This window comes from Pyrus communis, chromosome 10 (assembly GCF_041283825.1).
Source record: "Pyrus communis isolate YQ-2024b chromosome 10, ASM4128382v1, whole genome shotgun sequence".
NCBI classification, from domain to species: Eukaryota; Viridiplantae; Streptophyta; class Magnoliopsida; order Rosales; family Rosaceae; genus Pyrus; species Pyrus communis.
In genome coordinates this window covers 2,153,463-2,170,054 of record NC_142574.1, presented here as the reverse complement: position 1 = coordinate 2,170,054, position 16,592 = coordinate 2,153,463, and the positions used below count along the sequence as shown (strand labels likewise).

At 35.3% G+C, this 16,592-nt stretch overlaps 1 protein-coding gene and 1 non-coding gene across 2 annotated transcripts; one reads left to right on the top strand and one right to left on the bottom strand.

Annotated features, from left to right (window-relative positions):
* Positions 1 to 5,179: 5,179 nt before the first annotated feature.
* On the bottom strand, positions 5,180 to 5,251 carry TRNAH-GUG (transfer RNA histidin (anticodon GUG)). The gene has a single exon. It is a non-coding gene; the product is annotated as a tRNA-His (tRNA).
* A 1,058-nt stretch (positions 5,252 to 6,309) lies between these two features.
* Positions 6,310 to 6,876, top strand: LOC137727773 (egg cell-secreted protein 1.1-like). Its single transcript, XM_068466588.2, has one exon. It carries the CDS (start codon positions 6,327 to 6,329, stop codon positions 6,786 to 6,788), a length of 462 nt encoding a protein of 153 aa, XP_068322689.1. The 5' UTR covers positions 6,310 to 6,326; the 3' UTR covers positions 6,789 to 6,876.
* Positions 6,877 to 16,592: the final 9,716 nt, after the last annotated feature.

Genomic DNA, 16,592 nt, shown 5'->3' with positions numbered 1-16,592 from the left:
CATGATGGTGCCTCAATCTTCGCATGACCACATTCTCAGGGTCTTTTGACACGTTTCTTCTGTTGGCTTTTTGGTTTTGGCGTTCTCGACTACGGCTGCTGTTTGGATTTTGCAGATTACTGTTGTTACGGTATTTTGCACCCTTTTTCATTGAATGTGTGTAAGTTTTGGTGAGCTGATATATTTAGTCCTTATGCTTAAGCGAAAAAGAAGGATGACGAGAAGGTTCAGAAAACAAGAAGTGCTAAATTGACCAATAGAAAATTCCAAGTTGTGGGCTTTAAGTTCAGGTAATTAAATAATAAAGTAATTCAGAATCATGGGTTTTGATGATTGATTCCTACAATCGATAAACGAAGGTTTTGTTGAAATCACATTCAAGCCACGTGGATAACGAGCCCACACAACAACACGTATAATGTGGGTCCCGCAATCACGTTCATATTGGTGGGACCCTTTCCCATAGGAGAAACTTTTCTGATTTTGATGGACACAGCTGGCTGTTCCTTGTTTTTGTCTGGTGGCGATTGGAAAGCAAAAGCTATGAGAAAAATCCCCAATATATATATATATATATATATGAAAAGTGAAAAATCGTGTGTTTATTGGGAAGAGATCCTCTCTGAATCTCTCATCTAAGAATTTGGATTCCCTTCGAGACAACTGGTTGGGATCCTCCTGATTAGTGTTAGTGGACTGTTAGATTTTTATCCAACGGTTACAATTATTATAACTTTTAGAGGACTGTTGGATAAAAATTCAACGGTCCACTAACACTGATTAGGAGGATCTCGATCAGTTGTCTCGAAGAGGATCCAAATCCCTCCTCTAAAGCCTAAGCATCAAGTGATTTAGGGCTTTAAAATTCGATCCAATAATAAAAAAATATTATAACTTTTAAAAAATTTTACTAATTTTTTTATTTTTAACCGTTAAATCAAATTTTAAAAATCTAAATCACTTGATCCTTAGACTTTGGAAAGAGACATTCGGAGTGCAGATGGTTGAAAATTGAACAGTGCCAGATTTGCCACATGTATTCAGACCCGTAGACTGGCAGCGGAATTGATTTCGTCTCTGTAGCTTTCAGTAGCTGTCAGAGCTGTAAGTGGACCGAAAAAAGTAATATTTTTTCTAAAATAATAATTTTTTGAAATTAAAAAAAAATTGTTCTATTCGGGTTGAGAGCTTGCTCTGTTGCTTCATGTGAAATGCTATTTTGTCGGTGGAAAAAAAATGTTGGAAAAAGCTCGCCCCTATTTTCGAGCGAAAATTAGAGGTGGGTGCTTTCAATTTATGTGAAAAATAAAAGAGAGATGCTATGCAGAATTTATAAAAGGAGACATTTTATGAATTATCTACTATCTTTTAACGTCAATTTTCATATAAATATTATAAAATATTGTATTAAATATAAGGTGCAAAGAGTTCATGAAAAATTTATCCTTTTGGAGGTTTTCATAACATTTCTCAAATAAAATCCTTGATCTGGAGATAACCTTACGATCAAATGTTTGCATGTTTTGAACTCATCTCACATACGAAAGAGGTTTAGTTCCTTTATATCTTGTAGGCATTTTATGATACGCCCAAACGTCTACAGATTTTGGATTCAATTGACATCTAAATCAGTGATTACTTAACGAGAAAACAATATCTTTGACCCAATGGGAAATTAGCAATAAAATAAGAACGTGATGTACTCATTTTTGGTGAGGTTGATGATGAAAATGAATTCACTTGTTGCTTGGAACATTGAATTCTCTACGCTCATGTGATATGATGAGGTTGATGATGAAAAGGATACTACCTTTTGAATTTTATATGTTTGGTGATTTATCAAGTACCCATTAACTAATTTTTTAAGCTTAATCATATGATGCTAATCATGTTTTAGTGATGAAACTATTAGTGGATTAAGCCCCACCAAGCCCAAAATTAAAACTTGCATGTAAAGCCCTAAATACTCAAAGCCCAGCAGTTCATAGCCCCCAACAATATTTGTTGCTAAACTGCTCGATAATTAATTACCGACACACAAAAAGAATAAAGTTGTCAATAGTTCCGTTACACTATAATATAAAAATATAAAGTTCCATTTAAATTAAAATGTAACGGGAACTTTTCAATGCACTGTATATTGAAAAGACCATGACCTGTGACTTGTGATTGTGAGATTACCACAATGTTAATTAAGTCGAATTATTTTTATGGCATTATTTAGACGGATAAAATTTATGTACTTGCTATTGAGTATTTTTTATATATTTTTATTTATTTGGGGTTTGATATTTTAATATATATTTTATTTTGTTTTAAAAAATAATAGGCATATTTTTTAATTTCTCTTGAACTTTAAAAGAAAAGAAACACGTGACATCTTTTAATTGAACCAATTCAAAATTGAGCATCCGAGGTACTCTTATTCTATGCGGGCTAGTAATTTTGATACTCACTTGATACACAATTATGATAAATGGATTTATTTTTTGTTAATGAACTCTAAATGCGGAACATATCAAACATCAATTTTATGCATATTACATACATGAAACGATAAAGTTCCATAATAGTGTTTGTAGTACACATGAAGTGATAAAGTTCCATAATAGTGTTTGTAGTACATATGAAGCAAGAGGTTGACTGTAATTCCTTGATCCTTTTTTGTGAAAGGTAATTTAGAACTTTGTGATAATTCATGGTGTCGGTTGATTATCTATAATGATAGTATAATCTTTATGAGCTTCAGCTGTGAGAAAGACTTGCATGCACGAATACACTACTACGTTGGCGTTCTATGTCAATTAAATAAAGATATATATAAGTATTTATACACATTCGTATTTAATTGGCATGAAACGTCCCGTATACTTGTACATGTAAGTTGTTATCTAAGTTGCATGAGTTAATTAATTAGTCATGGTATGTCAATGGACGCATTGCCATCCTAGTGACGTTCACATCCAATAGCAAACTAAAAGAAGAAGAAAATAACATAAAATATGGATCGACAATGACATATTAACATGGCTTGTCTATTATTTTTTGTGCACTTTCATTGAATCTAATTTATAGACTCGTGAGTATTTAATTTGACTTTTTGCTTCCTAAAAAACTTTATGATTTGAAGTTGAAGTTGAACTGTTGTATCAACAAGAAGATAAGGGAGGCTTCATTACCATAAAAATCAAATCAGAAAATGACATGTCACTCATTCCTCACTATTTATCCTTTTTTTTTTAACAATAAATTCGATCACATTTTCTTATATATATGCATGTGAATGATTTTTTTTTTATTCTTTTTTTTTTAGTATAATGATATATTTACATTAAGGAGAGGGGGTGTTCGGCAAAGCTACACAATAGGCAATCTAATTTGGTATCGAATTCTTCATACATAAGATTCGAATAAAAAACGTTTCACTTACAAGTAAAGAAGAATACCATCAGACCGTAAAATTTATTTAATTGAACAAACATAAATACATCTGCGCATTGCAACCAAATATGTTTCAACAAATGCATTATTAGTAAACTCGGGGTGACCTATTGGTTTAGGACAAATTTTAGGATCATATTCCACACAACATGTCTTGAGTTTGATTATTTGCACTAGTGGATTGCACGATGGTGGCTAATGGAAGGCTGAAATGTCTATGCGAGTCTTCCTAGTCTTGAAAAAGATGGATTGCGGTGTCGAAGCCACCAACTTGTCTAGTTTTTAAAAGGAAAAACAAATGCATTAGTCGTGGTGGATTGCCTTGATAAATATGGTATTCTTTTTCAAAATCTGCATCTTAAGTTCAAACTCTTTCCATTCTGGGTGTGAATTAGAACAATAATATTGCTTTTAATAAAATAATACCTTTGTTTAAGCCAGATTTGTGACTAGGGGGAGGTTGAAATGCCTATGTGAGTCTTTCCGGCTCCTGAAAAGAGTGGATAATCATGGCTTGTCATCAGTTGTTCTTTTTTTTTTTTTTTTTAAATAATAATAATAATAATAATAATAATAATAATAATACCTTTTTATTTGCACAAGAAGAAAAGCCCATTTTCATCACATTAATGAGACTACATCTCTAGCATTTATATAAAGATGTGACAAATAAACCTAGACATCTAAATCAACCATGTGACAAATGGGTTTATGAATTGGTCCAAATTTATTTTTGTCAATTTGGGTCCTTCACCCAGAAAATATCCAGAGCAAAACTTGCTATTTTGGCAAAGCTATAGCCACTAACATCTACAAGTAGATATTAGTGAATCTGGTCACCTAATACAATTTATATCTTGTCACTTAGTACTATAATCTAGTGATATTCTTCTTTAGTTGTAAGTAAGAGATATTATGTTTGATTCTTACCAAAGACAAATTTGAACCACATTATTACTAGCCTATTGTGAAGCTTAGCCGACTCTCCAACCTTCGTAGTATAAATAATATTGTTTGTTAAAAAAAAAAAAAAAAAACAAAAAAACCAACCTACGTCTTTTCGATAGGTCACCTGGTACATTCTTATACGAAGTCTTCTCCAGCTAAAGGATGACTAAACAAAATCAGTCTCCAAGATAAAAAAAATCAGGCCGCAGAAATCGGGCAGCGTTTAGCCCAGGGCAGGCTGTACATACCCAACCTGCTTGACCTGGATTACATTTTCCACGATGCCACCATGTGCAGCCCACCCCACAAATGTGTCAGCGCAGCAGCACCACATGGAAATAAAATGCACCTGCTGGTGTGGAATTTTAGTCCCCCAATACTGGAGATGGCCTCAATAGTAATAGTAACTACAAAATGACTAGTTACAATGTTTGCGTTTTTTTTTTTTTTTTAGTATATCGATATTTTTATACTAAAAAGAAAGAAGTTCAGTTAAATTACATAATGGATAGCGTAATTTTGTTACAATATCTATGTATTAAAAAAATATTTATTTTATATGCTCTTTTTGTTTTTGACTGATGTTAAGGATATATGAATTTAGTATGACAATTTTAAAAGAATATTTATTTTATATGCACTTTTTGTTTTTGGTCGATATTAAGGATACATGAATTTACTATCACAATTTTATATATTTTCACAAATGTAATAGTTAATTTACTCTAATTTATTATTAAAAAAGGAATGCGGAAAAGGCAGGAACAAATGAGCTAAAAAATTCGGATAGTGTGGCTGCTGGGATTCGAGCCCAGGTCTCCACGGCCACAACGTGGAATTCTTACCACTAAACTACAGCCACGGTTGCTGTTAGTGCAGGTTATATTATTTATTTATAAAGTCGCACTTTTCGTTACATGCTTTATTGCGTTTTATACGTCCAAAACCTCTGAGATTTTATTCATGATAGTTATTCCACCATTGGAGAAATTTTTAGGAGTGCCGGGTACACCAAGGGATTATGGTGTACCCTCACTCATTAGAATTTAGTTTTTTGGATATCCTTCAATTTTATATTTCAATAAATAAATAAAATCAAATTCTAATGAGTGAGGGTACACCATGATCCCTTGGTGTACCCGGCACTCCTAAAAATTTCTCCCACCATTGTCCTACCAACATGCTGCAACAGTCTATATATTACACATGTGATTTAAACGTTGCACATTTGTAAATTGTAGTTTTGTAGTATCTATAACCTACGCAAACAATGCATAGGCTTGTGGCCCAAGTGCTTAAGACCATTTATTCATCCATACGATGTTTCAGTGTTGGATTTCTCGTGGCCAATATCACTGATACATGAAAATGCTTTTTGTTTTTATTTTTATTTTTATATAACGATATATATACACTAAGAGGTGAGGGTATAGATTGCTATCGAATATTTCATTCGTGAGATTTAAATTAAATAATTTATTTATAAGTGAAATAAAAAACTACTGGACCATAAGTGATGTACATGAAAAACTTGAGGAAAAAATAAAAATAGAAAAACAAACAAAAACGGAACAAGGGTAGCCCAATCTATCTAACCAAAAGGCTCCAAAGAAAAAGGCCGTCAAGAAAGAAGCCCAAGAGACAAATTAAACTCCAGCTAAACGCCTCTGGCAAACCAACAATCACAAAACTGTCGACTAATTAATCTAAGAATTGCTGGGAAATAACTTCAATCAATTTAATTAGTCTTAATTGGCCGCTAATCTGGTAATAATGTATGCATAATCATTGACATTTCTCAGGAGGCTTTTCACCTCCCCAAGCACGTAACGTCTGTTTCCAGTCCCTCTATATAAACCCTTTCGCTTTCTCTTCATTCTTCAAACATCGAATATCTCACTCATCGTCCACAAATTAATCGATCAAAATCTCAAAAAATGGCAGCTCACACTATTTCCTTCCTCTTCCTTCTTACAGCTCTTCTAGCCCTGGCCATGCCGTTCATGGCCAGTGCGGCTCGACCTTTGAGTCGTTACTCAATTGGGTCAAGCATGAACCTCGCAGCGAGGTTGAAGTTGGACGAAGAATCAGCAAACTGCTGGGAATCTTTGTTTCAGCTGCAGGCATGTTCCGGCGAGGTTGTTATGTTTTTCTTGAATGGTGAGACTTACATAGGGCACGGGTGTTGCGAAGCCATTCGGACCATTGAGCACCAGTGTTGGCCTGCCTTGCTTGGCACGCTAGGGTTTACCACTGAAGAGACTGATGTACTCAAGGGTTACTGTGACGAAGCCGACCATATTGAGTCCCCTCCTTCTTCCACGACACCATCACCACCGTCGATCAGTAAGCCTGCTACTAAACCAGTTGTTACTGGTTGGGAGAAGTTGGTTCCTTAAAGAATTTCTTTTTGGGTACTGATATTGTCAAAATGTTGCATGCACGTGTTGCTAATTTTAATAAAGAATAATTAGTTTTGGGTGGTTCTATATTCTGTTTTAGCGTCTATGTGCTGTATCTTGATTGCTTTAGCCACAATGTTTTTGTTATCGCTTTATGTCAACCTCAAAACATATACAGTGTTAGCAATGAACGAAAACTGAATTGTCTCGCTAAGGAGAGGCTAAAGCTAGCCAAACCATCTGCAACAGCGTTCATTTTCTGGTTAACGGTGTATACATTTTGAGGTTGACATACAAATTGCTTCGCTTGACCTGATCGAGCGTCTTCGTTGTAGTTATGATTATGCCACCATATGTGGATTATTTATGTTACTGGTGGTAACGACACAACAGGTTCCTTGCGGAGTAAGATGAATCCCCCTCAGCTTGCTCTGCATTTAGAGCGTACGGCCTATACAGAAGCGCTGTTTTATTAAAATTCAGGTCACATTTCTAGTCTTCTAACAGTTAAAATCCTAACAAGTGTGAAAGGTCATTGCCAGCTTTTTGTAGCGCGCTTGATGAAATTAAATTCAACAGAATGGACGCGTAGTAGCTATATACATGTTTTCAGATCAGACGGTTGAAAACTTATGAGCAAAACAATGCGACCACTCAATAGTCATGCGACTGCTCAATACTCATGATCACGAGTTTAGCTGTTCGGTGTTTACTACAAGGATTACCACCCTACAATTTCCACGCACAATGGAGGGTTCATCCAGAGAGTAGACTTCGATTCAATGTGCGAAGGGAGTAACAACTGAAACAAAGATCCGGGCAGCTAAACTCAGAACTTTCTTCGGATGGAAGCAATATAATTTTTTTACCTCAAGGAAATAAATAGACATAAATTAACAATTGCAAAAGCATTTAGTAGAAGAAACAGGTGCACGAATTCAAGCTGCAAAACCAATTCAATTTGTAACTAGATTAGTCTATACATAGTTTCCATCTAAGATTTTCAAAAGCTTGATCAGTTTTCAGCGGTCGAATACCAAGTCGAGAAAATACAACTGCACTAAGAAATAAAGTTCCAACCCAAACAAAAAAAACTAAAGACTTCAGGCATCTCAAACGCTTGGGCAGTTCAGGCAGGTCCAAACAAAGGGCGTTGCAGCACTACAAACCTGCAGGAAAAGAAAACACCGGAAAACAACAGAAACCACTATATCAGTAAATGCTTTTTTCTCATATTATAACTGGCGGCAGGAGTTAAAATGTAAATTACCCTTCAATCTTTACAAGGAAGATCATCAGCATTCACAGTTACAAGGAGAGCCTTCAGCAGACTGTAATTTGGTAGAGTGATTTGGTCGATGAATATGATTCACAGTTCAAGACTCACAAATTTTCACCCCTCCACCCGACAATTCCTTACTTCGCCATTAGGCTAGAGAATAACCAAAGAGTATGCCTGGATTGTGTAATATGCGTTATGCGAGTGAATTGTGTTACCAGAGTTATGCCCTAGATGAAGATATTTACACTAGTTGTGAGAGAGCTTTTATGATACGAAATTCATGTTAAACCGAGAGAATCAAACAGGATATCTAGAATTAGATAATGTTTCCTCTTAGGAGTGTGTTACTTGCGGCGCATGTCAATTCTTAAATTGTAGGAATCTCCAAGAAAATAGGAAACTCGTCTGATCCACAGTCATATCAAGTTTCCGTGTCTTGCGGAAAAAGAATCACGCCTACCTTTCAGTGGTATAGCATGATGTGATGTCATCGCTGGTTCGTTTGAGCAGCTCAATCCGATTAGAGTTGTTGAGAGCATCATGCTATACCCCCCATGCCCCAAATTCCAATTATTTGAACATTAGTTGAACCTCCACCGTCTAAGTATTCAGTAATGAAGTCTTGCATGGAAAAAACCATTTCAACTGAGTGCTTGGCTTCTTCTAAGTCTATGGTTTTCAGTACTTTCTTGACGTCCCCAAATTTTTTTTCGATAAACACTCCATCACGCCTAATCGTAGAAATGCCAATTATTCAAAAGAAATGTGTTGTTCATTATGAGTAGATATTTGCAGATTGAAACAGATTCGAATAAATTCATTGATCCATGTGATTAATTGATGAGCTCAATTCAACCACCTATCAAAAACTAATCATCAATTATAACGTGAATAGATTAGATCATTGGTCGTTGGAGTATTACGCAATTGTAACTTTCCGTCATAAAAAACTAAGCATGTAACTTGCGTTTCACTTGCTTGATTTCGACGCGAACTCTTTTGCAAATGCTCTACATTTTATAAAATTCATAAAATTTTATTTAATGGCCAAACTTACATTTCTATTATATTTCAGGAACCAATAGATATATATATATATATATATATATATATGTATGTATATATATGTGTGTGTGTGTGTATATATAATATTCTAATTTACAAGAGACAATACATGGTAATTATACAATCTAAGAAACCTAATACAAAGTTAACTAGTACATACAATTGGGCTGGGCTGCTAATGCTCACGTTACACTCTCATTGAAGTTGGTGTATAGATATCATCATGCTTAACTTGTCGAGCGAGCTATGGTAAACTCTACTACGTATAGCTTTTAGAAGACATCCGCCAATTGATCTTCAGATTTAACAACTGGTATACAAATTAAGCCAGCCTCCAACTTTTCTTTGATGAAGTGTGCCATCCACTTCAACATTAGGGATGAGGGACAATGATGTTTTTATCTGGATCTCGATGATTGCAGGTTATGGAGTTAATGGAAAAGGAGGAGAAGCTTTAAAAGTATTTGATCGGATGGTCAAGCACTCAGCTGTCAAGCCTGATGACGTAGCATTTCTCTTGATTTTATCTGCCTGTAGCAATTCGGGTTTGGTATCGAGATATTCAACATGATGTTGCACGAATACTAACTGAAGCCCGGACCTAAGCACTACGGGATACTTGTTGATCTTTTTGGCCGGGCAGGAGAGCTGGAAAAGGCCTTGGAAATTGTTGAGCGCTCCAAATCCTGCTGCGCCCAATGTTTGGGGAGCCTTGCTTGGTGTTTGCCGGATCCATAACAAAGCAAAGCTTGGAGAGGTTGCAGCGAAGAATCTTATCTGGTTAGATCCCAAACATGAGGGGCATTACATTTTGCTCTCGAATATATACGCCATTGACAATAATTGGGAAAATATGGCAAATCTCAGGAATTTGATAAAGGAGAAGGGGTTAAAGGCGATGTCAGGGCAGAGCATGGTCAAGGCGGCAGTTGACGCAGTTGCTATTAAAATTGATGGTTCCGGTCGGCGCGAATGAAGCTGGGGTTTTTGATAATGTATTTCCATGTCCATCACACAGAGGTGCATCTGATCAAACATTGAACGGGTAATCTAAATAAGATATCGTTTTCGATGTCCTGTGCAAAAGAGTCGATCATTGATTTCAAATTTTAAATTGCTTGCTGCAATTGCAATACAGACACAGTACACTCAGTCAAACCAATGCACATCCAAAAGGAATACAAACTTAGCAAAAACGTAGAAAGAAAAATATCTGATAATGAGGAGCAACATTGTGTTTTGGGCTCAAACCCTCTTGCTTTCTCAACATAGATCAGTAATATCGCTTGTAATTAAAAGAACAAACCCAGAAAGATAAAAGTAAAAGTTTTGGGAAGCTCACAATGTCTGGTGCTGCTGATGATCCGAAGAATGGAGCCGTGGGAGTGCCTCGCTCTTCTACTGCGTTAGAGAAGACGAGTGAAGAAAAAAAGTAGAAGGCTGCTTGTATCCAGCCAATTATGTTCCGTTTTCAACTCAATTATGTTCCGGAGATAGATGATTCTGATCAGATTTATGGATTGCTGGGAAAATTAACGTCGAGGAAGGTTATGTTCACAATGTTGATTTCGTGCTACATGAGACGGACGATGTTTTGTAGATTTCAATGTGCCGTGCTAGTTTGTGATTTACAGTTAAAGGATGATTGATTTGTTAGTTGTAATGAGGAATGATTCCATTACTGCAAGAAGCTATAAAGTTTGTCGTACCCAAATGCAAATTATCTGCTTACATTAAGAACACAAATAGATTACAACAATGTAAATGGTAAATAGTATAAAATTTTCTAGGTTGCTTCGGAGTAGGTAGGGATTATCACACGCGTGAAACCTTGTCATTGTATTTTTGTTTTCATTTTTCGGCTAAGAAACAAAATTTGGCCAACGAATTTTCCGTTGGCCAAAAAGTAGACGACGGAACCTTAATTTGCTCGACAAAAAAATTTCGTCTGAAAAGGGTTTTTTTTTTTTCTTAGAGAAAGCTTTGTACAGGATAAAGGAACATTTAACATGATTAATACCACATCATGTTCGTTTAATTTAATTATCGGGTTAAAGCTATTATCTAAACAGAGTTCCTTGATTCATTCAAAAGAACCAGAAAGTCTTGTTATTGATAATGTAAATGACCCGATAAGTGATAACGACCTGATTCGTTAACAGATCGTGTCGTTTCGTATCAGGTTAACGGGTCATATACGATATTGTCATACGTAATGTATAGATATGGCAAACGACATCTTATTGGGTTCTTAAACGAGTGACTCAATAACAACCCAACTCATTAATAGGTTAACCTGAAACCTATTATTTTCGTGTTGAATTGACAAGTCGTGCAAGAAATTGCCAAGCATATAATTGACATAAAATGGAATATGTTGTCCTGTCATCTGTTTGGATTAATTACCATATTTGAAATTTGTAACTGATGTATGCATGTGTATCTTTCACGTGAAACTTCTTTAGCTGATATATGGATTTGTAAATTTCTCTCTCATTTCACGTTGGAACTTTTGTAACTGATATATGCATATATAAGTTCCACTCTCATTTCACGTGAAACTCACAAACACCTTCTCTTATTTCACGTGAGACTTATGAACATTTTGTACGTGGCTAAACCAACTTTACTCCGACCATCAATTTTATCGCCCAAGTTTTCTATAAAATACCTCATAAACCTTGAACATAATATATGAAGTAAATCATGTATTCTTCACACTTATTTGCGCACCTCAATCTTAAAAATACTTACTATATTGTAGAAATGGGTGTCATGGGAGAAACGACGCACAAGAGAGCCTCGTGATGCTGCCGAAAGAACCCTCGGCCTCAAAAAGCTTGTTCTTTCGGCTTTGAGAGACATTTAGCACTTCCAAATCCTCAATTCCATGCAATATATAAATCAAAGTTTTCTCATGAACAGGCTTTTTGAAAACTTCGATTGTATAGTGAGTGGAATTGAGGATTTGGAAGTGCTGAATGTCACTCACTGCACATTTATAGAGGACTCTGAGCATCCGGCTACTCTTATATATGCGAACAACTTGGCGAGTCAATCATTGCACAAGCCTCACCGATCCAGAAGTTTTTTCTGTGTCCATATTGATGTGTGATATGTGCGAGTGTGGACCGGTGGAGTAAATATAAGTTGGCCTGCGTTTTGGTAGACATTTTGAGGGGCACACCATGTTTGCATGATTCAACTAATTAATGAGATTCTAAAAATGTATGACAGTATGAGCAGTTTGCTTCTAATAGAATTTGATGAATTTTTATATTATTATGAATATATGGATTTTGAAAGAGTTTACTTAAGTGATTCATAACATGAAGGGTTCTAATAAGTAAAAATCTCTGTGATTCGAACGCGAAGAGTTTTGAGTAAGAACTCCTACAAATCTTTGAGTAGTAAAACATTCTTTTGAAGTTTTGGGGTCGAACAGTAAATAAGAAAAAGATGTTGGTTAGAAAAAGATGGCGGAAAGAATAGCACGCACTCGTCTCGGCACTCAGTCTGCAGCAGAAAGATGGAGCCGTGGGAGTGCCTCGCTCTTCTGCTGCGTTAGAGAAGGCGAGTGAAGAAAAAAAGACGAAGGCTGCTTGAATCCAGCCAATTATGTTCCGTTGTCAACTCAGCTTTGATGACCTGGAAAGACGGATAACTCTACCGTGACCTGTATTGGGAATACTACTGATGTGCAACTCGTACTGTTGATTAAAAGGAGTGGTGTGCTTATTGTCCAGTCCAGTTTCCCCTGAAATCTACAACCTTATGCTATCTTCAGTTCTAACAGCCTAGTTCTTACTCAAACTTGGATCATGTATGACTTTACCCTTCGAACTCCAATTTAGTTTTAAGCTCCTAAAACTTTCATGTCATGCAGGGTGTTACATTTTGCTCTCAAATATATACGCTATGAACAATACATGGGAAAATATGACAAATCTTAGGACCTTGATAAAGGGGAAGGGGTTAAAGATGATGCCCGCAGAGCTTGATTGAGGCGAGGAGTGATATCTGTGGTTTTGTTGCCGGAGATAGATGATTCTGATCAGATTTATGGATTGCTGGGAAAATAGGGTCGAAAATGAGAGAGGAAGGTTATGTTCACAATGTAGATTTTGTGCTACATGAGACGGACGATGTTTTGTAGATTCCAATGTTCCGTGTTAGTTTGTGATTTACAGCTAACGATGATTGATTTGTTAGCTGTAAGCAGGAATGATTCCTTTACTGCAAGAAGCTATAAAGTTTGTAGTACCCAAATGCAAATTATCTGCTTACATTAAGAACATAGATAGATTACAACAATGTAAATGGTAAATAGTAACACACTCAAAATTTATAGGGTGCCTTGGAGTAGGGACTATCACACATGCGTTTTGTGAAACCTTGTCACTGTATTTTTATTTTCATTTTTCGGCTAAGAAACAAAATTTGTCTGACGAATTTCCGTCGGCTAGAAAAGTAGACGACTAAACCTTATTTTGTTCGACGAATAAATTTTGTCTGAAAGTGGCTTTTTTGTAGTGAAAGCTTTGCACAGGAGATTGGAACATTTAACATGGTTAATATCGCATTATTTGCCACTTAGTATTACTAGTGGTGTTCCTCCTCATTGATAAGTGAGATGTCATAGGTTCGATTCTCGCCAAAGGTAAATTTGAAGCACATTATTGTTAACCCATTGATTTAGCCCACTCCTCCACTCCCTTAGATCATCTCCAATCCTTGGGTTAAAACCTATAGTTTTTAGAGTAAATTGTAGTAATAGTCCCTCAACTTTAATCAAATTGGAGCAATGGTCCCTCAATTAAAAATCCATTACCATTGGTCCATTAACTCATCAAAATGTATAGCTATGGTCATTTTCGTCAAAATTTTGTCAAAATGAGTTATGCTGAAATGACCTTTGCTACAATTGGGGTCCCTTAACTTATCAAAACTTGTAGCTATGGTTCTTTTCGTCAACTTCATCAGAATTTTGTCAAAATGAGTTATGTTGGAAGGACCATTGCTACAATTGGGTTAAAGTTGAGGGACCATTTCTCCAATGGTGTTAAAGTTGAGGGGCCATTTCTCCAGTTGGATTAGAGTAGAGGGACTAATGGTAATGGACTTTTAGTTAAGGGACAATAGCTGCACGTTTTGATGAGTTGAGGGACCAATGGTAATGAATTTTTAGTTGAGGGACCATTACTCCAATTGGGTTAAAGTTAATGGACAATTGTTATAATTCACTTTAATTTTTAACCCAGAAACATGTTTTCTACTCCAACCCTTCTAGGTTAAATTCTTAGTTAGAAATTATTAAAAAATGAATTTAGGATTCTTAAAGTAACTAATTTTAAAAAAATAAATTATGTAGACTATCATAATTTAATTTTATGAACATTTAAACCCAAAAATATTTAGATTCCGATTAATATTGAAAAATCACTAAACCGACATCGTGAAACTCATGAAATACTATGAAAGAATATAATTTTTTTATTATTATTATATTAGCCGTTGAAATTAAATTTGGACCATTAGATTTTTTTTTTACCAGTATATTTGATCATATTAGATCTTAGCCATTGAATTCAATGAATTTATAAATATAAAACTAAAAAAAAAAAATAGAAATAGATGGTGGCCAACCCACTAACTCTTGGGGAGGGGGGGGTGGAATTGTGAGCTAAATTTGCCCAAAAAATGAGTTTTTGGTTAAAAATCATATTTGACCCAAGGGTTGGAGCAAGTTAGGGTATGATTAGAATCTAAGTATATTGTATTCAATTGAGAATTTGAGGGATTTTAATTATTTTAATGAATTTAGGGGTATTCAATTAGGAGTTTAAGTGATTATTTGAAATTTAACGTGCATTCAATCAAAATTTTAAGAGAGTTTGTTAAATTTTTAGAAATTCAAGTGTATTCAATTAGGACTTTAAAGAAATTTATAGCATTTCAAGTGTATTCATTTAGGATTTTATTTTAAAGGATTTTAAAAAGTTAAGGAATTTGAGAGAATTTGAGAGATTTCGTAGTACAATTTAAGCATTCACAAATTTCTCATCCCCCCCCCCTGAGATTTCGAGGGAATTGAATTAAAATTTTTCATGGAATCTCTACAAATCAATTAAACTTCCTTAAACTCCATGGATGTATAAATCCATTAAAATTTCTCAATTGAATACAACCCCCCCCCCTAAAATTTGAGTTTTACTCCAAGGGTTGGAGTTGGACTTAGTGTAGAGAATATCGTTTGTTAAAAAAAAAAAAATCGCATTATTTTGGTTTAATTTCATTATCGGGTTAAAGATATGAGTTCCTTGATTCATTTAAATGAACTAGAAAGTCTTGTTATTCATAATGTTGAGGACCCGATAACAACGTAATTCGTTAACGGATCATGTCGTTTCGTGTCGGGTTAACGGATGACATAAGAAATTGTCATATGTAATGTATAGATATGGGAAACAAAATCTTATCGGGTTATTAACGGCTGACTCAATAACAACCTAACTCGTTAATAGGTTGACTTGAAACCTGTTATTTTCGTGTTGTTTGTGTTGGGTTAGCAGGTCGTACAAGAAATTGCCAGGCTTATAAATGACATAAAATGGAATATGTTGTCGTATCATCTGTTTCGATTAATTACCATATTTGAAATTTGTAACTGATGTATGCATGTGTAACTTTCACGTGAAACTTCTTTAGTTGATATATGATTGTGTAAATTCCTCTCTCATTTCGCGTGAAACTGATGAAAATCTTCTCTCATTTCATGCTGAAATTTCACGCTGAAATTTCTATAACTGATATGCATATGTAATTTCCACTCTCATTTCACGTGAAACTGACGAACACTTCCTCTCATTTCATGTGAAACTTCTGCAACTAATATATGTATGTGTAACTTCCTGTGTTATTTCATGTGAACCTTATGGACATGTTGTATGTGGCTAAACCAACTTTACTACGACCATCAATTTTATCGCCCAAGTTTTCTATAAAATACCTCACAAACCTTCAACATAATATATGATGTAAATCATGTATTCTTCACACTTATTTGCGCACCCCAATCTTAAAAACACTTACTGTATTGTAGAAATGGGTGTCATGGGAGAAACGACGCATAAGAGCCCATTTGTGATGCAACTGAAAGAACCCTAGGCCTCACAAAGCTTGTTCTATCAACCTGTAACCCAGTTACAAAGACTGGGATTTGAAACAACTAACAGGAACTGGATAGGACTTGAGTCATTGGTTGTTGCATGTTTTGATTTTCCTTTTCGTCAAATCATGAGCTGGTTGGTAGAATGCAAAAGCTTAAGCTCTTGAGTCTAAAGTGTACAACGGCTCACAAGAAAACTTTGGTTTGTGTACTGATTGGAATGAAGGATTTGGAAGTGTTCAATGTCTCTCACTGCACCTTTATAGACAACTTTGAGCATCCTGGC

What these genes read in the sequence shown, in the direction of transcription:
- LOC137727773 (XM_068466588.2), top strand. Translation starts at nt 6,327, where the DNA reads ATGGCAGCTCACACTATTTCCTTCCTCTTCCTTCTTACAGCTCTTCTA.